General features: G+C 45.4%; 1 protein-coding gene across 1 annotated transcript in view; it reads right to left on the reverse strand.

The window, feature by feature from the left end:
* The window catches only part of ANTXRL (ANTXR like), a 59,253-nt gene that overhangs the window by 13,500 nt on the left and 21,327 nt on the right, over positions 1-24,426 (reverse strand). Inside the window, exons 10-17 of the mRNA XM_080401652.1 lie at positions 19,784-19,882; positions 17,443-17,512; positions 16,561-16,639; positions 12,288-12,383; positions 11,543-11,581; positions 8,357-8,455; positions 6,664-6,831; positions 5,502-5,582 (exon numbers count right to left, since the gene is read on the reverse strand). Of these exons, the coding sequence (XP_080257778.1) occupies positions 5,502-5,582; positions 6,664-6,831; positions 8,357-8,455; positions 11,543-11,581; positions 12,288-12,383; positions 16,561-16,639; positions 17,443-17,512; positions 19,784-19,882 (731 nt within the window). The remainder of the gene's footprint in view (positions 1-5,501; positions 5,583-6,663; positions 6,832-8,356; positions 8,456-11,542; positions 11,582-12,287; positions 12,384-16,560; positions 16,640-17,442; positions 17,513-19,783; positions 19,883-24,426) is intronic.

The following is a 24,426-nucleotide window of genomic DNA, read 5'->3' on the forward strand; positions in this document are numbered from 1 at the left end:
GCCAAGCACCATGGGCACAGCTCCCAGGCAAAAAGGCATCAGGGCTTGTGCTTGGCTGGTCTTCTTTAAATAGGCTGTTCCAAAAAGTGCCTGTGATTTTCACAGCCAGTCCTATTAACACAGTCCTGCCTAATACTGATGGGTCATCCATCCCGAGATCCTTTTCTTGATCCACAGAAGTCCGTGGAGGGCATTAGCCATGGCAGGGGAGCTCTCAGGAGTCTCAGCCAGCTCTGCAGGGAGGCCATAACTCAGGGCATGCTAGAGTGTGAGAAGAACAGGGGAAGGAGGCTGGTCACCAGCCCATTGCTCCCAGAGGGCAGGACTGCAGGGCACCAGTCTGTCTCATCACGGGGAGGTGCAGGGAAACAAGGACTGAGACAGATATCAAGGAGAGGAAGAAACCACAGAAGGAAATGGAAGGGAACGTGTAGGGCAGGAGTCCAAGGGAGGCACAGGTAAGGAAAAGAGCAGGCGGTTTGAGAAAGAGAATAGGATCATGACGAAGGAAGAAATAAAGATGGAGGATGGACAGCAGCCCTGCCCCCCAGAGCAAAGGGCAACAGAAATCCCCTTGCATCAATCAGCCCTGTATTCTTGCACACATGCTTCAGCCTGAATTTGCACTGCAAGGCTCACTCTGGAATGGGCCTCACCACATGAAGACACAAAAACCATATGAACAGTGCCATTTTTAACTTTACTTCATGATGGGAGTAGGGGAGAAGTCACGATTTGAAAACATGGGGTAGCAATACCACCTTTGCTGTATGGTTTGCAGACCCAAAAAGAAGAGGGCTGTGTTGCGGGGGAAGATGCTGAACAGCTCTGAAAAAGTCTAACAGACTTTTGCTTCTTTGTGACATAACCAGACACATTGGTGAACATACCAAAACCATTAACATATTTTGTCTTCCACCAAAACTATCACAGATAAAGTTTTCCTACAAGTATTTTTCAGATTTTTTGGGAGAGAGAGCTCAGTACTCGCTACAGAAAACCACAGTACTCATTTTCAAATTATGAACAAAATTACAATTTTCAGAAGTTTTAAAGAATGTTTTAATGCCAAAAAATTCTCCTTTGTCATCTTCCCCCTATCCCAAAGCTTTGTGAAAAAAAACTTTCTCCCTGTACTGTGGATATTCTCTTCTCTATAATTAGTACTTTCATTATGCAGAAAAAAAAGTGTTTTGCTATAACTTCTCCCAATGGCTACGAAAAGCAAACATATGCCCAAGTGAAGCATTAAAAATGGAAAATGAAAACTGTTTGGTTTCTCTTTCAATGGAGGTAAACTGTGAAACAGAAATTTGGAAAATGTAACTTCAGTGAGTTATCTTGTTCCAGTGGGAAACAACCTCTATCTCTTGTAATCCCTGAAAATGTAAAGATAATAATTTGACTGATTCTGGGAAATTCAGAGATAGGAATTTTCTGAGTTATGAATCTAAATGCCACTCTCAAAACAGAGTTAAATTGTGTTCCTTTGCTTTTCCTGAACAACCAAGACAGCTATGAAATTACCTTCAATCAAACGATACAAGGCAAACTATAAAACCCAAAGAACCCTTCCCCCTGCTCCCCCAAATCTCTCAAAACCCCACACAGGAAAGCAATCCCTCTCCAAGATCACCGCATAGTCACTGGCCTCGCACAGTCTGTAAGAACACCATGCACTGAGGCATGTTGGGCTGTACTTTCATGTCTCCCTACCCAACAGTAAACCAAAACCCACTGACTGTGCAGAAGTGTCCTTGTCCCTGCTGGGGATGAGTGGAGCAGAGCTGGGGGCTTGCTCCTGGGGCTGCATGAATGATTTCCCCATTCTTCAGCCAGAAGGTAAGTGTGTGCACGTGTGCATATACTCCTATATACTTAATGTGTACATTCATGTATATTTATACACTTATCCCCCACCAAAAGCATAACTCATAAGGAGCCAATTCTCCACTGAGAGACTGCTACTAGAAAAGTCAACCAAACAATAAATAATAACCTTGATCTTTCCTGTGCTAGCTTTCTTCATGAAATACAGGCCTGTGATGTCTTTTTTTTTTTTTTTTTTCCGAACAGCAGAAGGATGTCTAGTCATTTTCTTGTTTCACTTTCAGTATTCTTCAGCTTTAGTTAATTTCACAGGCCAGGGAACAGAGATGATCCTATTCTTCCACAGAATCTAGCTCAATAGGATTCTTTCCACCCTATTTCCCAGATGTACATTTGATTTTTCTAATGTTCTCCCTGATACAATAATCCTTCAGCTCACTCTCTTTTACATTGCCTCTTTTGAGCCCCTTGCCCTCCCTGCAGCAGCGCTGGAAGGCGAGGAACTGAGGATCCCTGTTCAGAGCCAGCCCCCTGCATGTGCCTTGACTGCGCAGGCTAACAGAGGCTCTGTTGTGCTCTGCACTGATAGAAATGTACCAACCGAGGGAGTGAAAGGCAGAGGATAGATTTGTATTATACAACGTTAGCGCTATCAAAATACAGCTGGGCCTAAAGAGCCTATTCAGAAGCTCTAGATCGTGCTTAAAAAGTAAATAAGGTGTCTTGAGCACAGCTGCCTCGAAAATGCAGCTTAGTGCAACAGTTAAGACCACCTTACAAAGTAGCGTAGGAAGCTGAGTTTGTTCTCTTAGTTTCCTTAGGTACCAAAAGAAAATTGGAAGAGACTGACCTTCAAATACTGAAGCTGCATGCTTGGTTAATAGCTAGACAAATGGCATAACGGTATTTTGCCAAAAGCCAGAGGGATGCAACATATTTGCCCAGGTGATTCAAGTTAGGGCTACTTTTAAAATCTGTTATTAGGTGTGAAAGTCACCCAAGCAAACAAGCCCAGCACAAGGGCCTCTGCACTGCTCCTACCCTGCAAAAACACTTTATGGCCCCTACTGCTGTAACTCTATAACTCTCTCCTGAGAGTAAAGGTGATGACTCTGGCTGGAGAAGGGCCACAGTGGCGAGAAAGCTGCTGTCATCTCTGCCCAGTCCTTATGTTTCAAAGAGCCACAACCAAAAGCCAAATCTGAAAGTGTAACAGCACTCAATACTTATGATAGAACAGTTGGGGTTGGAAGGGACCTCTGGACATCATCTAGGCCAACCCCCTGCCAAAGCAGGTTCACCTACAGCAGGTTGCACAGGACCAAGTCTCAGCAGGTTTTGAATGTCTTCAGGGAAGAAGACTCCACAGCCTCTCTGGGCAGCCTGTGACAGGGCTCTGTCACCCTCAAAGTGAAGACGTTCTTCCCCATATTCAGAAGGAGCTTCCCGTGTTGCAGTTTGTGCCCGCTGCCCCTTGTCCTGTCGCTGGGCACCACTGAAAAGAGCCTGGCCCCGTCCTCTTGGCACCTGCCCTCAAGATATTTGTAGACATTGGCAGGTCCCCTCTCAGCCTTCTCCAGGCTGAGCAGGCCCAGCTCTCCCAGCCTTTCGTCACAAGGGAGATGCCCCGGTCCCCTCACTGCCTTTGCAGCCCTGCGCTGGGCCCTCCCCAGCAGTTCCCTGTCTCTCTTGGACTGGGGAGCCCAGCGCTGGACACAGCACTCCAGCTGCAGCCACCCCAGCGCAGAGCAGAGGGGCAGGATCACCTCCCTCGACCTGCCGGCCACGCTCCTCCTAATGCACCCCAGGGTCCTTCTGGCTGCCTTGGCCACCAGGGCACACTGCTGGCTCGTGGGCAACTTGCTGTCCACCAGCACTCCCACGTCCTTCTCTGCAGAGCTGCCTCCCAGCAGGCCAGCCCCAGCCCGTACCGGTGCATGGGGTTGTCCCTCCCCAGGTGCAGACCCTACACTTGCCTTTGCTGGACTTCATCAGGTTCCTCTCTGCCCGGCTCTCCAGCCTGTCCCGGTCTCACTGGATGGCAGCGCAGCCTCCTGGTGTATCAGCCACTCCTCCCAGCTCTGTGTCACCTGCAAACGCTCTGAGGGTAGCTCTGTCCCTTCATCCAGGTCACTGATGAGTGAGTTGAACAGGACTGGGCCCAGTACTGACCCCTGGGGAACACCGCCAGCTACGGGCCTCCAGCTACGCTCTGTGCTGCTGGTCACAACCCTCTGAGCTGTGACAATCAGCCAGTTCTTAGTCCACCTCACTTGTCTCCTCATCTAACCCACACTTCCTCAGTTTACGTGTGAGGGTGTTATGGGAGACAGTGTCAAAAGCCTTGCTGAGGTCAAGATAGACAACATCCACTGCTGTCCCCTCATCTACCCAGCCAGTCATTCCATCCTAGAAGGTTATCAGGTTGGTCAGGCCTTTTCTCTTTGGTAAATCCATGTTGACTGGTCCTGATGACCTTCTTCCCCTCCATATGCTTAGAGATGACCTCCAGGATGAGCTGTTCCATCACCTTTCCGGGGATGGAGATGAGGCTGACCAGCCTGTAGTTTCCTGGGTCCTCCTTCTTGCCCTTTCTGAAGACTGGAGTGACACTGGCTTTCCTCCAGTCCTCAGGTACCTCTCCTGTTCTCCACGCCCTTTCAAAGATGATGGAGAGTGGCTTGGCAACAACACCTGCCGGCTCCCTCAGCACTCAGGGGTGCATCCCATCGGGCCCCATGGATTTGTGGGTGTCAGGTTTGCTCAAGTGATCTCAAAATGATCCTCCTTGACCAAGGGAAAGCCTGCCTTTATGGATTTATCCCCCCCGAAAAACAAGATAGGGACAACCATAACAGTGCCAGGCTCTCATGGGCAAATTGAAAGGCCTCTGAACTAAGCATTACAAGTGGCCAAGGGGCAGCACACAGACATGTCTGTGGCTCTGAAAGGCACAGACCCCCTGCTTCCTCCCCAGAGGAATCTACTCCTGACCTATGTTTGGCCAATAGACTTTAACAAGGCAGGAGATACTTTCTACTTACGTATAGGATATGACTGAGAAATATGTCCGTGCACAGAATTCTACAGAAACTTTGCTCTTCATCGACTTTGCTATGATTTTTTTCTTCATCATCAGTTCATGATTTCTCTCACTAATCACTTAACACTATCAGTAAGTCTGAGAAGCATTTTTATGAATTTGGGTAGGAAGGATAATTACTGTTGTAGAACAACTACCGCATAGTAAATTCAAAACAAGCAGTCCCCAGAACCCACAAAGAACCTATCCTTTAACTTCAACACATGTGCCTATTAAAAAAAGGCTAAGAACTTATATGGCAGCAAATGGTCTCATATGTTACTGTGGCTGGCCAGCTTCTTCCTCAGCCTGCTCAAGTCATCACAGGGGAGACATTGCTGTTGACCTCTTGGGGCAATACTTTTAAACAGATGCCACAGCAAACAGTTTACCTCATTTTGAAATCTCTGGTTCTCACGACAAATTTTTAGCCTTAAGGTAATGTGCAAAGAGACAAGCTAACCCCCCCCCCAAAAAAAAAAAAATACTAAAAAAAGAGAGATGGAGGAAAAAAAAAGGTGGTTGGGAGAGAAGAGCATTGCTGCTCCTAACAGAGAAGTGACATGCCAGTGTGTTTGTGACACCTTACCTTATCCCCTGGCTGTGGTCTCATAAGAGAGACTTGATCATAGCCTCGTCGAACCAAAGCCCACAGTGCATCAAGTTTGCCCTAGAATTAAAAGAAAAACCCAAACAAACAAATTAAAAAAAAAAACATTCACCACTCAACAACAAGACGTGACCCAGAAAGATCCAGCCTTTCTGTATTAAACGGCCTGCACAAACATTGCTCCTGTGCCCTTGCGTTCTGTGTACTGTTTAGTGGGACAGCCAGAAGACAGACCTCAACGGGGTAACATGTACCTGATATGCAAAAGGGTAAATTCAGCCTGCTCAAAACTCACTGAGGATGACTGTAGTTTAATGTGAACAACTCCCCTAAGAGGCACAATTAGACAGGTGTTACATTAACAAAAGCACTGTACCGATGGGAGGCAAGCTGGAGCATGGGGGGGGGGATGACGACAATGATCTCATCCCCCAAAGCACTGGTTTGGGACATGGCCACACATTTCTGGGTTGAGCGCAGTGTGCTGCTCACTTGGCCTGCACTAGCCCTCCAGCTTCCTTCTCTGTAAGCGAAGAGAAGGGCTCTGCCCTGCCTCAAGGATGTTGTGAGGATACATACATTAAAAGACAGGAAGACACCAGATAGTATAATGACATAGGAGAAATGGGGATGCAAGCGTGGAGAGACTGAGCGACTTGCCCAAAATCAAACACTATGTCTTGTGGCTAAACTAGAGGGGAACAGAGCTGAATGCCAACCCAGGGCCTTAGCCACAGCGCAGTCAAAGCAAACACGGCACCTTTTATCTGATCTTCTCTGTGTGCTGCCTTCAGATGGCACGGACCAGCAGCTGCCCTCCCCAAGAGTTGAGGTATCTGCTGTTCCAAACCAGGCTGCACAAAAGGACCTGAAAAGGCGGTGTGAGCTGAGAGAGGGAAGATGACCTCATGACCTCGTATTCTCATGACCTCAACACCCTCCACTCTTCCTCAAAAAACTATGGCCACACAGTGCCAGGTGAAATGCACATTCCAAGGAATGGGCAAAGCTGAGGGTTACTGGCCATTTTTCTAAACAGGCTCTCCCAGCTCCACCATAAGAAAGGCGGTGCTAAGGAAGTGGGATGTAGTAACACGCACAACATACGAGACCCGGTGAAACGGAGGGGTAGAGACATTACCTTGATTGGAGTGTACCATTTCCGCTGGGATGGTGGTTTTCTCACATGGGGCTTTTTTGGCTTGGGTTCCCATGGCTCATACTCCTGTTCAGGCAACTTAATAATAGCATTTTTGGGCTTCTCCAATTTTGCTCCTTCCTCTGTTGACCCCTTGTCTCCCCATCGCACCTGAAGCCAGGAGAGCACACTGTAAGTAGAGGCAGTTCAGCAGTCCCCACCAGCAGGTGGTTTTCACAGGCTTTAATCTAGTTCCCATCAGATGACCCAAAGCCATGAGATATGAAGCCAAATTGATGAAGGCACCAAACTCTCACTAATCAAAAATACACATTTAAGAGTCAAATAGTCTCACTCAAAAGCTACTTGAACTACTAGGCTTTGCACCTTCCAGTAACCTAAGACGTTGTTATTCACAGCATTCACATTTGGATGCTGGAATTCACAGCATCCAGGGCAAATTAACCCATTTTCAAGTGAAATGTGAGGCACTCTGCCCAGCTCTGCGAGGACACAGGTGCAATACACATCCCGTAGTCTCATACAAAAGGCAGGTGGCAGCACCAGATGAAGGCAGGCAGTCTTTACAGCTAGCCCTAACAGCTCCTGCTGTTCAGTTCAAAAGTGAAAAAAGCACCAGTAGAGAAGTACGTGAATGGTGTAAGAGCATCAGTGCTCAAACTTGTGCAGCTACTACTAAAAACAGCTCTTCCAAAGACAACCTTGCATAGTCACAAGAGAGGTCAGAAACTTCATCTTCCCACACTATACCCTACTTATTTCAAGCTGAAATTCTGATTTTGTTGTCTGACTTACCTCAAACAGAAATCTGACTCTGCATTCAAGGATATATGATCCGTAAGGTTACTCAGCATCAAGGATAAAATTCTCCCAAGGAAAATGGTTAAGGATATTATTAAGATGAAATACTTCAACTGAAGACTTGCAGGTACCTGCTGAGACACCACTGCTTTCCTTCTGTTATCCCTAGTTTGGTCCAAATCCTCAGCTGGCTTACATTAGCCCCTTTCCCTCAGCTATCAATTAAATCTAGTGGGAGTTGCTGGTGTGACATCCCTAAAAGTCATCATCAGGCCCTTGGCTGACTCCCTGAATGTACATACCACAGGACAGCAAAAGGCAAATTTCTTTCACACACATCAAGACTGGCTTGTGCATGAGTCTCAGGGCAGGATTTGCGTCATTGGCCAGCTTCAACACAGATGTGGTTTTGTGCATTTGGAAAAAGGGGGGGGGGGGGGGGGGGGGGGGGGGGGCACGGGACATAATTGCTGTTTTAAATTCCCTAAACCAACTGCATCCATCCATCCAGGCACAGTGTAGATGGTACCCTCAAATATTCAACACCAGTGTAACTCTGCCTGAGACAAGAAAACTGGACCAGACTGCACTGAAGAGTTTGATTCAGTAAATTAAAACTTCTTTCAGTGCTTATTCCATCTCTTAACCTGCTAATTTTGGTGGCTCATAATTCTAGATTCGGTTTATTATTCACATGAATGATGGCAGCTTGATGTCTGTTACTTGGACATCAGGTGCAATCGGGTGGTCAAGCCCTAATTAAGTCTCAGTCGCTAGTCCAACAAGGCAGCTTTTTTAAAAAACATGTAAAAACATATTGTTACAATTTATAATTAAATGTGCTGATTTTTACACTAAAGAATAAGCCGAATACCTCCATCCTCTTAATCCCACCAACACCTCGACCTCCATAATAAGATGCATCCACAGTTGGCCACTTTTTCTTTGGCAATCCATCTTCATCATCCGATTCCTATGGAAAAGACAGGAAGATATTACTGCTGTTCTCACAAACAGCATAAACTACAGAAAACAAATGAACATCCTATGGTCCAATCCTTGGGTATCTAGCTTTGTATGTTACACTTATTTGATGACAAAAAAACAGAAGGCTCTTGTCTCTGCAGCTGCAATTTTAACTAGGGAGGCCAAAGAGGATTGCCTATTCCTCACTCCAGGCAGCTTTTATTTAGTCAAATATGCATTGAGCTTCAAAATCACAACTGACTTGTAAGGGAAGGCAAAGTTTAGCTGAATCGTACATTATACTGCCTTGCCTCTATTCTATGCAGAAAATGCAGCAATCGGCCCCGAAAAATTATTATTAATTGTACTTTTAGAACTTGATGTCACCTAACAGGGAAAAAGGCTATCACTATGAGTTTTCTGTCCCTCTACTCATGGCAGCTGTAACCAGTTACTCTACATTCCTGTACAGCTCAAGCTGTACAATTTGGAACCAGGACTCAGACCGGAGCATCTCCAAATTGTCAGGAAGCTCAGATCCACAGGTTTTGATCTGCAATTATAAAGACTACCGATGATTTTTCTCAAATGTGGGGGAGTCTGAACAAGGGATTTACTTCAGGCACTTTGTTCTGTTCTTGCCTAACTGAGAGCTGGCAAGTGTTTCTGGTTCAACAACCCTGGAAACACATCTCCAGCTCTATCATCGTGAGCCAACAGAAGTCCCTGGGGTTTCTCAGGCTCCCTATCATCACACTGAGTGGAGGCAGCTGAAAGTCACATCATGACACTCTCCAAGTACACACATAATTGAGGAAAGGGCCCAACAAGCCTCGTACAATACCATCCTCATTCCTCACACTTTTTAATAAGGAGAAAGAACTACACCTCATGCTGACAGGCAGATGTGCATGCTGCTCTTGAACTGGCCATGCACAGTGCCCTCTACTAATATTCAACAGTACAAGTATGCTTCTAGAAACATTGCCTGGGCTTAGTTTTTACTGAAAAAGAAAATAATCAAATGAAATCCAAATACTGGAGGAGGACACAAATTATTGTCAGATTTCTAGGTGACCTTTTCCTCAAAATTGTCCTACATGTTTCTACTGGAACGTAAAAGGAATTGAAAGTCCCAAAGCCAGTAACTGCTTTTAAAAAACATGCCTTAAATTTTGTTTGTTCATATTTAACTCTTACATTATACCCTGGAGAAAGGTATTTCCATCAGTTATTTCAGTAACATCTGATCTCTCAGCTATGGCTCATGGGTCAGTCCCTCCAACAAATTTCTTCAGTATGGGCAGGCAAGACCAGAGCTGACATTTCCATTAACTAGTTAAGGGGGTTGGGTTTGGGGATTTTTTGTTTGTTTGGGTCTGGGGTTTTTTTGTTGTTTTTTCATCCTGTCAGGGAAATAAACATACAAGGAAGGCATTGTGGTTTGCGTTGGGTTTTGTTGTTGTTTTGGTTTAGTGGTTTTTCTGGCGGGTTGTTTTGAAAAGCCTAACAAATACACAATTTTTATCCCATTTTGTGCCACATCTGAAACCCAGTTAACTACTACAGCAGTTTTAACGAATTTATATTTTATTTCATTGTGAACTCGAGTGCTACATAAAATAACCAGCCTCTTCCATACAATGTAACACAGATTTCAAGCGTTCACGTCTAACAACCCTTATTGCCGGCAAGCCTGGCAGTAGCAGGACACAGTTAATAGTGATGGCTGATACTTTTCCAGCTGGTAAAGGTTTTATACCAAATATCCCCTACAACAAACACAGAAAGCAACATCAACAGCTACACATACATTTTGAAAAGCAATGGAAATCTAACGCTTGTGGTTTAGAATAAGTTTTAGATAACTATATTCAGTTTAATAGACGTAATACCAGACTGCATCAGCTAAAGAGCAGGTCACCACACCTAGGGAGGCTAGTGGTAAGCATAATGAAACAGCAATCCATACTGGATAAAGACAAGGTCAAGTAAAGGTCAAGTAAACACAAAAATCTGTGTTCAGTGTTATTCCTGGAGGCTTACGTCAGCTCACAGTCTCTTTGATTCCATTTAAAAATCTCTGCTGATCAGAATAATCGCAAAGCACCTGGAAACTCTGCTGCAGGAGTGCGACGCTCTCTGAAAGCTCTTTCTAACACAGCATGGCTGCAATTGCATGCTTCATGACGATACTAATCACCTTAAAATCAGCATGATTTTTGGTGTGTATTCTGAAGTTAAATTGTGACAGTGCTGCTGCCCAGGACAAGCGACAGGATCACATACACAGTAATGGTGGCCTCTGGCAACCTCAAAACGGCAGCTGTGGTTGCCTCCTTATATTCATGCCAAGCTACAGCAAATCAGCAGCAAACTGTAAGTGTCTCTTGTGGGTTAGGCAAGTATTTTTCCATCATTTAACTGCCTATGCCTAGGAAAGAAATAAAGGGAGGCATGAGTTTTCTCTGGAGGTACTTTTATTTATTACTATTATTTTTATTAAACAAGTACAGTGAAACTAAGCTGAGTTCAGGGCTACTGTCCAAAAAGAACTAAATACAACCCTGCCTCAAACAGCTCACAACCTAAATGGATGAAGGCTAAATGTCCTTCCAAAGGTCACTCTGCAGCAAAGCCACAGCCAGGGCAGGCTCTCGTCTCCCTCTCCTGTAGCAAAACCACAACAACGTGGCTTTGCTGTCCTGTCCTCCAGCTGCCCGATTTTGTTTCTTACTAATAATCTGGGCTAAACCGCTGAGAGCAATGGCAGCTTTACTGGAAGAGGGACAGGTTTCAGCACAGCTTGAGAAGCAAAGATTTGCTTACACACCTGTTTGATGTGCAGCAGAAGCAAAAACGAACAACACAGGAACTGTTGTCCGTGGACTTTGAGTTATTTGACTTTTCTCTGTGGATGGAAATAATTTTGCTGTATGTATATAAAGAGGCCAGAAAGCAGAAATAACTGTCCTAACGCAAGAGCCTTCCTCTCACAGCCTTCAAGGTGTCATTAAGACACCTACAGGACTGACATTCCTGGGCAGCACAACACACTACAGTGGCTGCAGCAGCTCAGAAATAGCACACTTACAGGCTCCGGAGGTGGCGGTGGCGGTGGCTCCTTGATCACCTGCAATATATAAACAATGGGAGAAATCTGAGATAATGGTAGGTTCATCCATCTCAGTGCTATGTCCTTTCTGCTTTCTTGCCGATACCACAGACGGGTTGCTGGGCTCCATTCCCCTACATTCAATCCTTGTTAGCCCCATTACATTTCAGCAGGCATAAAATAAATGTGGACGAGAAGCTAAATCCCTAACATTGAACTATCTGATTAGTCAAGAAGTGCCCTATTAACTCATAATGCAGCTCCATATGATGGTAGCTCTGCCTAAAAAATGTCATACACCAAGCTAGTGCAAAATATTCACTCCACATCTGCAGCTCCTCTAAATAAAAGAGAAAGCCTAACTCTTGTCCCTAAAAAAGACTGTTAACAGCTTATGCACACATTCGTAAATCAGTTCCACTACACTTTTCCCGCAGCAGGTTTAAAATCTTTTTCTAAGAAGGTCTCGATCCCTACAGAAATTTGGGCCATGTCCATGAGCTCACCTAAACTTCTCATTCAGGGTTGAAATCACGTAGGCTTTGCAACACTCCAAAACTCAGACCAGAGCGGCTTCAACACATGCCTTCAGCAATTTGTTGAATCAGGGCCTTACAAACCTGCCAGCATTTTTCTTAAAGTTAACCACCCGCTCCAACACTGTAACCGTGCTTCTGCAGAGAAGAGATGAAACCAAGTCAAAAGAACAAAACCCTGTACTTACCACTGTACAGCAAAGGGGCCAGAACCACCACAGAAGAGCCAGGGCCAGCAACAGAAAAAGGATCAGGAGAGCAATGAAAAGGATGGTTCCAGTCAGCTGCAAACAAGATGATTGCTTCTGAGTGACCTGTGCGTGTCACGAACAAGGCAGGAGCCCTGACATCACACATTTAGACTGGGCAAAGTGAGCCAGGTTTCCCTTAGTACAAGGTCTCAGGTAGGTTGTGCAGTCACTCACTGTTATCATTAGGGTCACATCAGCACTTGGTGTGACACATCTGTATTTGAAGTCACAACTCCAGGAAGCACCTCCTGTTTGTGGTGTGTATACATAAAATATATAAATGTATTATGTTTATAGTGCACTAGATTCAAGGGTGTTGAACTTGAATACCAGCCATTCCCAAATCTGTGCTGTCAGGTCCCTTCATACTGTCAAAGGGGCATTGCAAACTACATGACAACAGACTCTCGGGTGTGAAGAGTAACCTTCCATCACTAGAGATACAGAACATGCAAATGCTGATACTCAAAGAATGGGAATACTGCAGCTAAGAGCTTACGGGTAACTCTGCATACCAACAACACAGAACACAGCACAACTTACTCGCCCAGGCGCACCAGCTCCCCAGCCTGCCCATATGGCCTCTTGCCTCAAACTGCGCACACAACCCCAGCCGGAATGATTAAGCAAACTAGTACTTAATGCTGCTGGTTCTTGGTATGCTTCCTAGGACTGGTTTGACTATTTTTAATGTGATGCTGTAATCATGATCTTAAGCATTTCTGATTCTTATATTCCATCTATTTCTCTGCAGAGAACAGTGGGACTCTTGGGCTGGATAGCTAAGGGTTTACATTAAAAATCAAAGTTAAATTTTCTTTAAAGTGACTATAATCCAAAAAAATTTCAAGTGTTAGAAATTAGCTTTTGAGAGCAGCCAGGCAACCAAAGATAATCACAGTTTTGATTTTCCTGGGTACATCTTGAGGGATTCTTTGCTTTCAGACCATTTCATGTCAGCGCGTTCAGAAGAGATATTAACTCAGCGTATGCTCTGATGACTACAGGAAAGCAGGTCTTTATATGCTTCTTGGCCCCTGCAGAACATACAGAGCACATGGCTTTTTGGAAATTAAAGGATTTGTGGCAAATGGGCAGCGGCATGCTGGGACATGCTGTTTCCTTGGACTGCACTGGGGTCTGGGATGAGCATCTCTGGTGCTTCAAATATTTCTTTCATACTGGGAGAAGATACCTCTTCAATGATACATTATCAGAGTTTGAGAAAAGGTTAAATTCACCAGCAACAGGAGTACAAGAGAACAGGCAAAATGTGGCAGCAAAGTAGAGGAGAGCCTGGGACTAGAAAGATGTGAAAAGAGCTTGAAGAGAGGTCTGTGAATCAGGCTGAGGAAATAGGGGCTGGTTAGAGAGGAAGCTGAAAGAAATTTATGGAGAATAGGTGGGAGGATAAATGGAAAGAAAGCAAATTCCAAAGAAGATTTATGGAGGATTAAAGTCCATGACGTTCACCTTATTAAATCTGAAACTACTTGCTGAATTCACATGACACCAGAAACAGGAGTCCCCTTCACTGTTCCTAGTGGGCTTGTCTACCCCTCACACAATGAAAAAGCTGAGGATGGAAAAGGAAGTACCAGCTGACAAGAGCTTTGCAAAGCCTGGGTGAGATCCCAAGTGGCTAACCTGGGTGGTTGGTTGTCAGGCCAGATCCCAGAGCTATCAGGACCGACATGTTGAAGATGGGACTAACACAACCACAGCTTCTGCTCCATGCTTTTAGGCAGGTAGCCTAGTATCCCATATCTCTGTGTCACAGCATCACCATCCATCCACTGCTCTGTGGCTTCTTGTTATAGATGCCACAAAGTGACCTGTTTTGGGATATGCTATTTAGCTCACCTCATTTAGCTGAAAGCCAAGGTGGCATACTGCAACATGTGCCAAACCCCTGCCCAAAGGAGTCCTGTTAGAAAACAGTTCAGTGCTGCAGCCCCCTTCTCAGGCCCTCCTATAGCCCCCTGCAGCACGAACGCATCTGGAAAGCAGACACTTGAGAGACATGAATTCCCAGTGAAGTCAGTTTGCTGAGAAAAGGACGAGTAGAAGTCAAGCATAACTTTACGGGGTATTGCTGCACTCTTTAAAAACAAATCCAAGCACAGTAGAAACACAGTGCAGGAGCCACAGATGCACATACCACTCCTGTTGTTACTTCAAATACACATTACCTCCTTGTTTTGTAGCCTTTGTTCCCAAGCTCGCTTTTCCCATGCTAAGAGTTCATATAAATTGCTGAGACATTTGCCAGCCGCAGCTCAGGAGCTGCTGGCAGCAAGAAGCTAAAGAGTCTTCTTTTAACGATTAAATATACAAAGCATCATAGTGAAGCTGGACTTCGAAAAGGAAATAGCAGACTTCATGCAGCTGAACAGATACAAGCACAGGGCTCACACAGAGGCTTTAGGAGTAAAGTAGAGAAGATACTTACTGTACAGAAAGGACAGAAGGGCCAGCTGGGGAGGAGAGCTGAGCAGGCCAGCTGACTGCCACCCACAGAAAAGGAAACGGGAGAGGAAAGGAAACGGAGGGAGTCTCTAAAATGAGAAGAGTGAAATGCATGAAATTAAGACAAAGTTGGAAACTGAACTGCCAACCTCCCTACTTATGGGATGTAGCTGGAGTGAGACAGTCTTTTTGTACCAGCTGAGAATCAGGCTTCCTGCCTCTTTCACATTCAGTCTGCAAGACTGGTCAAAAATTGTCAGATTGACAGGACTGGAGATCAGATTCCTCTCTTTATCTGAAAGCTACCAGGAAGAAAGCTTCCTCCGTCCATGCTCTGGCCTGTAGGGACCCCAGCTAGGGCTAAGACTTCACTCTTCATCAGCAACAAGTTACATATGGGTAACTAAATGCACCAGTTAACACTCGTGTTTCCCTACAGACACAAAAGGTTTTATTGTACCCAAGGTAGAAGAGGGGAATAAAATGTGAAAATACCAGTCTTCAATGTAGAAAATTTGGAGGAAAGTTTTGGAAAAATAAAAGCAATCAGGTAAAGCAGCAAATACATCTCTGCTAAATTCTGAGTCCCTGCACCCTGGACTGTTCCAGCAACCTGGCACGAGGCTTCCCAGCTTCATTGCTGAAAACATCAGAAAATGAGATTGTAAGTTCCAGTCACTGCCTCTGTCTGCATTCCTGCCCTTCTGTTCTGCAGCTGTCAAAAAGGCCAGCAATGATTACAAACCAATATGACAGCATTTGGCATAGGCTATAAAAGTCCTTTTGACACTAATAACAATGAAGCTCAACTTTGATACCAGGTACTTCAGCCAGCTTGGTTTAGTCCCAAGTACAAGGCCACATCTTTAGCTACTGTACCTGCTTGCACCAGCTATGGGTGTTGCCTATTTTAACTCCAAGGCAAGGAAAAAGACTACTTAACTATTAGCTTCTTCATTTTGACTGATTCTAAAATCAGATTTTGATAAAGGATCACTTCTAGCTGCTGGTCCCTTATGCTCTACCTGGTATTTTTGACCAGCTGATGCTTGTACCACAGCCATTGCTGTCCCACAGCAGCACATTCACCCTTGGCTGGACTGAGCAGCAGCCCTTTATCAAGAAGCCCATCCCAGGATCTGAAGCTGCTGTCTCTTTCTGGTCATCTCCCATGACGCCAAAGAAAAGCAACCAGCCCCTATCACTAAAACTATAAAACCACCTCAGCGAGTCATGAACTAATAAAGGTAAATTGTTGTGGTTTAAGAACAAATGCTGTAAGCACCAACCAAAAAATAACCACGTAAATTTAAGAGGACTTTCCATGCTGTGGCCCTTCCAGATCCAAGTCCTGGCAGTTGCACCTTTCACCCCAGATCTCACAACGGATCCCAAAGCTCAACAGTATTGCTTCCTGCTGCTCCTTCCCTCATTTTCTCAGGTTCCCTTGCAGTTGGATTCTAGCTTTAAAGTACTCCCTTTCCTGGAACAGGAATTGCCAGGGTGCCTTTTGTTGTCATTTTTTATTCACTAAATCTATCATAATCTACCCATCATCAATAACAATTAAATCTTAGCTAGCCATGGTTATTTTTCACAGAACAGCTGGGAATCCAGTCAATGACCGTGATGCAGAAGCTGCAGAGAGCTCATGCTCACTCAAGGCGGCTTTGCCTGAAGAGCCACTGCCTCTTTCCAGGATCTCATGGTTTCTCTGTCAAGCCCCATTGCAATGACTTACACACTGTGTGCTGGTGATGCTGACAGAGCTGGAGATGAATGTTAGCCCGCTGTTCATGCTGACTTGTAGGAAAACCACCCTAAAGCACAAAACAGATACATTTATTTTTAGTGTCATCTTTATACCCATTGTTACCTTTATTCTGGCTCTGTTTTAGCCATTGGCTCATGAACACGCATGGATAGCATGTCCTGCTGAGTCAAGGCATTTTCATGGCTTCAGGTGCTTACCTGAATTTGCGTCTCTGCTTGCCCACGAGCTACCCTTTTTGTGTTGGTTTAATTGAATTGGGGCATATGCTCATTATTAAAAAAACCTTCATCCCACCTGGGGAAAAGGGCACCAGGACAGCAAGTCATAACGAAGTCTTAGATATTTGCAATACTACCCTATATAGCACAAAAATCTTTAAGAGCTTTTTTTTTTTTAAACAAGAACAAAAAACCCTTTTACAGCTCAAAGAGACAGAATGTGCTTTCTTTTATATCCAAGCAAATCCAGGATACCTGCACTGAGGTCAAGGATAAAAATACCGAAATGACGGTGAAATTAAAGAAGAATTTGGCCCTAGCCATTCTACAATATCACAGAAAGGGTCTGAGTAAAGAAAAAAAAAATAAACCAAAAAAGCCAACAAAACTTCACCAGACAACTTTTCCTCACCCATGGACAGGAAAGGAGAAGGAGGCATTCCCCCTCAGCCAGCTATGCTGGCTCACACTAGGACAGGATTTGGCACAAAGGGGATGGCTGTAATCCTGCCATACACACAAAAAAGCTTATTTACTTGATACTTTGGGCAAAATCCGAGCCCTTGGCTCAGCAGTGATATTCTCATCTAGAAGTCCACTCTCTCAACACATCCTGGAAAACAATACTTACTGTCCAGCATCTTCTATCACTGGGGCAGGACAAAGTAAGTAAGTATCATGAACAAGGGTTGGCTTTTCATCTGAAAAGAAATGAATATAACTTTCAGAGATTAAAAACAAGAAGCAGGCCACCCCCTGGAGAAGCGTTGACACCAATAACAGCTACAGACAAATTCAGTATATAGGCAAGTACCAATATTCCCCAGTGATACTGATTACAAAGCCAAGTACTAGGATGACCATTCTTGTTGATGCCAATATAAAGTTAGCAGGCTAGAGATGCCACAGCTAAGAAATGGAAGCATACCTTTGGTCCTGACAGCAGCGATCAGCCTTTTGGAAACCAGCTTTGAGCAATATTCACCTTATCTATCTGAAAAGTGCACGCAAACTCTGCTCATACTGAATACTCTGACCCCACAAGTTTCTTGAGGGCAAAAGTCTAGGGTTTATTTTTTGCCTACTCGCTTCCAAACACACAGACAAGAGAAGCCATGGCTGCACTGTTTGAGCCCAGGGGAAAGGAAGGACAGAGCTGGGGTGGAGCTGAAGCAGACAGACACTGGAAAACAAAACGCCATGGTTGGTCACATACAGGAGACAGGTAGAGAGGGGCCATGACTGAGGTTACCACGAGGACCTATCCTGCAGTACCTGCTGCTTCTCCTGTCCCCCACCACCCATCTGTGGCAGCACCATCTGCAAACAGCCCATGTTTATAGGGGTTTGGTGCAGGCAGAGTCAAAAGCAAGGCGATGGGTGTTTTCCTACCCCCTTGCACTCCACTGCTCCAAGAGTCAGCAGTGCCCATCCTGTTGCTTTCAAAAATCACATCCACAAAGCCAAGTCCCATGAACACAGGGAGGCGGCCCAGCAGCAATCCTGGAACAACACTCTACTGAAAGTGTGCAGGCTGAGGCACAAGAGCAGACAAGTCACCACTGCGACACAGAGCTCAACTCTAAACAGCCAGCAAAGCAGCTACAGTGCTAGTCCAAAGAAAGACTAGTCCACAGGAGTCCAACCCAGGTGAACAGGGGGCAGGTAAAAGATGGCAGTTTGTTTGCATTTTCAAGGCTGGATTACTCTTTCTACCTAGGGAAAAACAATTACGCAACAACAGATATAACAGTTGTTCTTTCATGCTTCACTCACTCCAAGCACACCTGAAGACAAAACTCATTTCCCTGTTTTGGCAGGGATGAGGCCATGAAAATCACAGTGATATGTTTCAGGGCCAGCCTGAGAGCAAAAAGCCAGCAGGCATAGATCAATGTCTCATCACATCTGTTGCAGGCGTAACCCAAGAAAAACACAACAGGGAGGAAGGAGATGTGAAATCAGGGTGGCTTTCCTCCTCTGTACGTCCAGGCCCAGATCAGTGCTCACTGTGTGAATTCCAGTCAAGGTGCTAGTGGATTAGGGACAAGGAAGAAAAAGCAAGAAGGCTGTCTACCTGGTAAACCACAAGAAACAAATCCCTGGCACAGGGCATCTGTAAGTGGAATCGGAGTGAGACCACCAGAGTTTATTTAATGTAGCCTCCACGTAGGCAACTAGGATGGGAAATGAAGGAGTAATTCATGTGCTCCCTCTTGCAAGTGAATTCACCACTAGTGAAGGTACCAGCCTGACCACGAAAGGATATGAAAGCCTCTACTGTGCTCAGCCAACAAGGGGAGCATATACAGAAAGGGAGCAGAGCTCCTCTCCCCACGCTGTGCTTCACCCTGCCAGACATACACAGCTCCTCAGGAATGAGAGGACTGCTGAGAAACTGGACACTCGATCTTTTTTGGCCATTCAATCCTTCGCCTGGCTGCTGAGACAGCAAACAGAAGACCCTGTTTAGCATGGCCGTGACAGGGAGTTTGTGTGTTACACACTTGCTGTGATGAGACCAACAACCGGTGTCAGGGAGGAAAGGAGCAGGCTCGGGGGGCCCTGCTTCATGGTGAGTGTCTCCTGAACCAGTGAACAGTCTGCAAACATCACCAGGGGATGAAGGCAGCATTATTTCTTTTTAGTAGTGATGAACAAGGGAATAGGGAGCAATTTTATTTCTCTCTCTTCAGACTTGACACCTGGTCCTCACTGGCTGTATGCATCACTCACATCATTACAATGATGCTGATAATTGTGCAGCTCCACGTAAGCACTCACAACACAATGCTCACAGGTCACAGGACTGAATAAGGGTGAATTTTAAGCTTCTGTTAGGTGTAGATCCCTACCCAGCTCCCCCGACATTCACTGCCATGGACTCCCCTCAACATGGATGAGAGCTGGCCTATGCCTGATAAGGTGACAAAGCCACAGGGGCACTGGAATCCACCAGCCTGCAAACTTACTGATCGTAAGGCTGTCGTTGAGCTTGAAGCTGCAGAGTACCTGGTCGATATTTCTTGCATGATAAAAGCCATTGCCTCTTACCACAACTTGAAAGGATTCTGTAAGTAAAAATACAGAAAAGTTATGAAAAATAACTCAAATACAGCATTTCTGTCCAGAGTGATCTGAAGTACAACATGACAATGGTTGTTTTCTGCCCTATGCCCAAAATAAAACACTCAAACCAACACTCTCACTGTTCAGCAGCAGCAGCCAAGAGTGCTATAGTGGCATTAGGGCTTCACAGCCTTCTCTTTTGTCTCAAGTTTGCTCCTGCAAGCACACCATGTATCACCAATGCCTTAATTAAAGATGCCACAGTAATACTCCAAGTCTGACTTGGCTGATGTCATCTCATGGCTCCTCCATGTCTTTTGGGACAGACATCTTTGCTAACTACAAGCACCAGTCCTGCCTCCCATCTCCATGGCAGATGGCACTCAGCTTTCAGCAGCAGCTGTGTTCAGGCAGATGCTGACAAACAGGACTTCCCTCCCAATCCCCTGTGAATCAGAGGGGAAGCTTTGCCTCTGGTACAATCCCTGGAAAAACACAATCCTTCTGCCTATACAAGAACTCTGCCTGTGCACAGTCCCACTAGCTCCTGCTGCACATTGTAGTAACTAAGAACCCAGGCACTGCCATCTTGTCTATGCTCTCCCTGCGCACCCCTGCTCCAGCAGCAGAAACCACCAGTGGTACAAGACACCTGCTGTGTCCTGATAGTCCTGATAGGGAGGGAACCTCTGATTTTTGTCATTATGATGATAAGCAACTGTGATTTATTCATTCAAGCAGGAGAAGCATCATCAGTTTTTTCAGTGAACTTTCAGTAGTCTTTTTACTGATAGAGCAGTTCTGCCTTTAAGTAAAGCCATTCTAGGAAGGGTGCTGTTGGAAGTGAGATCCCAGCTGCACATGTCCTCCACCACTGGTGCCACAGATCACGATGCAGTGCACTGAGCTAGCTCACACACCCGAAAAAGGACCCTGTGTGTTGCCAGAGAGATCAGTAAGGTGATCTGCCCAGCTGAGCATCTGCCAGGCATAGAAGTGTGGAGAAGGGAAGGGATAGAGACAAATAGTGGTAGTACCAGCTGAGTTTATGTCTATCATGAAAGCAGCTGGAGTCACTGTACCTAGAATAAACAGAGAAAGGCAAGGTAATTGGAAGAAGAAGGTATGTGGGGGTGCACTTCTCCCCTGCTCTGGGCTGTTCTACCACCCTGGGAGCTGCTGGCTAGGCACTCAGCCTCAGCGCCTTGAGTCATGAGTTGGGCAGTTAAGCACCCCTTCACTGTACCAGTAACTCTTACTCGACTAGGGCAGAGAATGGCACTGCCTGTGCTGGAACTCCCATGGACTGGCCAAAGCAGGGAAGAAGAACGGAGACAAGCGCTTCTTCACTGGCAGCCCTGGAACACTCCTGCCTGATTGCAGCCTCAGTGGTACACCCAGTGGAATGGTAACAGTGTTCTTGGAATTTTTGAGAAAATTACCAACTCGGGTTGCAGCCAGGTTGCTGATGACCAAAGCCAACCATCTCACAGCCCTATAAACAGCCGTCCTAAAGTGACACCCCTTGAGCTCTCCTGGACCGCAGCAGGCTGTGCCCAGCATCCCCCTCTGAGCGGGACGCCACTCAGAGCTCACAAACCACCAAGTCTGTGACAACAGGGGGACCGGCGTGCAAAGTCGATGATGGGGCCTGGGCTGATACCCCTGCTCCTCCAGGCTCAACCCTTCAACCGCTGAGGAATGCAAAAGGCACTAGATATATTTCACTGAACTTGGGGGCAAATTTTTAACAGGTATACTGTTGTTATAATACGCATTGCAAGCTTGAAGTAGTTAGGTTATTTTTTGTGATTTAAAACAAAAAGTATCTCATTGTAGCTAAAATCTTACAGGTAATCTTGAATTGTGAACAAAATCTCTCCTCCCCCTTGCCCTCTGCCTCTTCCCTTTAGATCCAATCCATTGTCCAAGTCTGAGACTAGGAATAGACCCAGCCGCACCCAAACTCTGTGAGAGTTTAGAAGGGGGAGTCTGCTCCAAACCTCGTGACTCAGCAGGAGGATCTCCTTTACCCTCTTACGGCTTTGATATGACTCACTTTCAACTTGATTTATCTCTGTGCATTTACTCCATGTAGTAAGTAATAGAGTGAACCTTGCCATCGAATCTTGTGTAGTCACATTTTCACAAGTTCATATTAAACCTATTTGGCTCAAACTCTTTTGTGGTAATTCTTTAAGCAACCTGACCTAAACCACTCCTTTCTCAACAAGGTATTAAGAAATCTGACTTTGTTTTCTCAGCTTCTCCATAGCAAGCTTTTAAAATTATTTCTTAGTAACCTATATAGGTAAGACTTCTTGGAGCCCTTAACAGCACAACTGTTTGCTGCTCCTCCTTCCCTTATACTGCGCACAGGTGGAGCCCAACACCGGGCCATGGTCTTCCTTCCTCTTGGGGCCAATCTGAATTGCTAGGCTAGGCAAAGATGCACCAGGAGGGGAAGCAGCACAGGAGACTTCCCTCTAGGACAATAAATACATCACAGCTACCACACTGACCACAGAGAAACAGGCAGGCAGATGGAGAGACATGTTACAAATTTGTTCTGTCTCAAATGCATTTTTGAAACTTGCCTTGACGCTACATGCAAGAAGCCAGCTGACAGCCGAGACTCACGACATGCAGCAAGGGAAAGCACAGAAGTTGCTCTTTCACATATAAATCTACTACTTTAGCCAAATCCTTCACAGGGCTCACTTACACCAGCCCCTGAGCAGCATGTGAGACCAGCCTGATACCAGGGGAACACCAGCACAACACATAGTAAGAAAAAACTACATAGATGTTCTCCATTAGCAGCAAGTAAAACCATGAACAAGTCCATAAGCATTATAAATTATACTTTGCTCAACATACTAAAAATTAGAGGAAAACAATGTTGATAGGGTTGAGGGGACAAGTACCTGATTTTCAGTGATGTGAGGTCTGACTTTTGATAATGTTTTATACGATGCACTGCCATGTTATTTGTATGCTTTGGAGGAAGGACTTGTTGGATAACACTATGTGAGGACCAAAGGCAGCTGAAATATGTATTCAGCTTAGTCTTCCTGCTTTTCACTACCAAGTTCCTGCAAGGCAAGCTAGCATGAGGATGTGGACTGCTGTAACTTTTCCGTACAAACAGCTTGTTCTTGCCAAAAACACATTCTTACTACATTGATGTCTAATGCAACTCTGTGTGAATTCGATAAGGGCACGGACAAGTTATGATCAAGCACTGGAAACCCACACTCTGTTTTCTTCATGGTTGACTTTCCCTTAGAGCTCCCTCTCTGAACTGACACAGGCTGCAAGGAACATGGGAATCGGAGAAGATATTTTGGGAGGGGGAAAAGAAAATATCTACTGGAATTCATACTAAAATGAAACACGTGCTTTGGCACTTTGCTAAAGAAAGATGATCAAATGTGTGACCTCACTGAGCACATCAAGAGCTGAATGCACAAAGCCAACATCAGAATTTGACCTCTTTTTTAAGGGAAGAGTGATACCTCCTGGTTCCCACTGGGGGTGGAAGGCACTTTAAACAAACAAAAATGTACCGTAGGGCTGATTCAGCTGCTTCTTACTTCAGTAAGAATGTGCAGTTACTCTGATTCATGCCTTGAGCCATTCCACATCTCACCCAGCTGATATGCTGAGACTTATTCTTTATGAGCATCCCTTTCTTTGCCAGCAGAGCTAAGAGTCATGGCCAGCCTCTGGGGCAAGGCCCCCCACCAGAGCTACCTGCCTGGGACCACACATTACCCCAGACCTGCTCGTAGCCAGCACACTCCAGTGTGACTTGGACATCCAGCTAAGGTGATAATATATTCTTTTCTCTTACTTTTATATTAGAAAAGCTGCTTGCTGAAAGAAAATTGCCTGTAGATTTTTTCCCCCCCTCTCCTGAACTAATGGTCTTCAAAGGCAGCAACCAAAAAGGCTTAATTGATAGCTATTTCAGTGGCTTTAAAAAGATGTAGCCAGTAACACAAAACATCAAAGGTAAAAGCTAATCTAGAATTTTAGTCTTGTCAATACGGTTTGCCCCTCCTGCCCTTCTCTTCACTGTCACTGCCGCTTTGCACAGCCAGTTGTGAGTGACTGACGGGGCAGGAACCTGCTCACCAACACAAGCTGACAATGTAGTTCAATACCAGACTTGCATGGAAATGTGAAGAGCTGGTACTGGATTCGGTATCTGCCGTTAAGAAGCCTACCCCTTCGGATGCTCTGGAGCATTAATGTGTTCTGGATGATGGTCTGTTGAAATGGCTAATTCCATTTAATTTTGCGCCCTGGCTCTGGCTGCGTCCTTTTCTTCCTTAGTTACTGTCAGATTGTAGATTGTAGTTTTTGACAAGATAGCGAAGGGAAAAAGGTCAGCACTGAAATAACCGGGCGGTGCTGGCAGCGAGATGGTAGGTTGAAGCTGGTGTGTGCTGGCTGCGCTGTCGGCTTCGCTTCTGTGACTCTGATGAAAAGCTGACGGCTTGCATCCACACCTGGTAGTTGATGTGGCCAGTAGGATGCC

Source organism: Falco punctatus (assembly GCF_963210335.1).
Source record: "Falco punctatus genome assembly, chromosome: 9".
Classification (NCBI taxonomy): Eukaryota; Metazoa; Chordata; class Aves; order Falconiformes; family Falconidae; genus Falco; species Falco punctatus.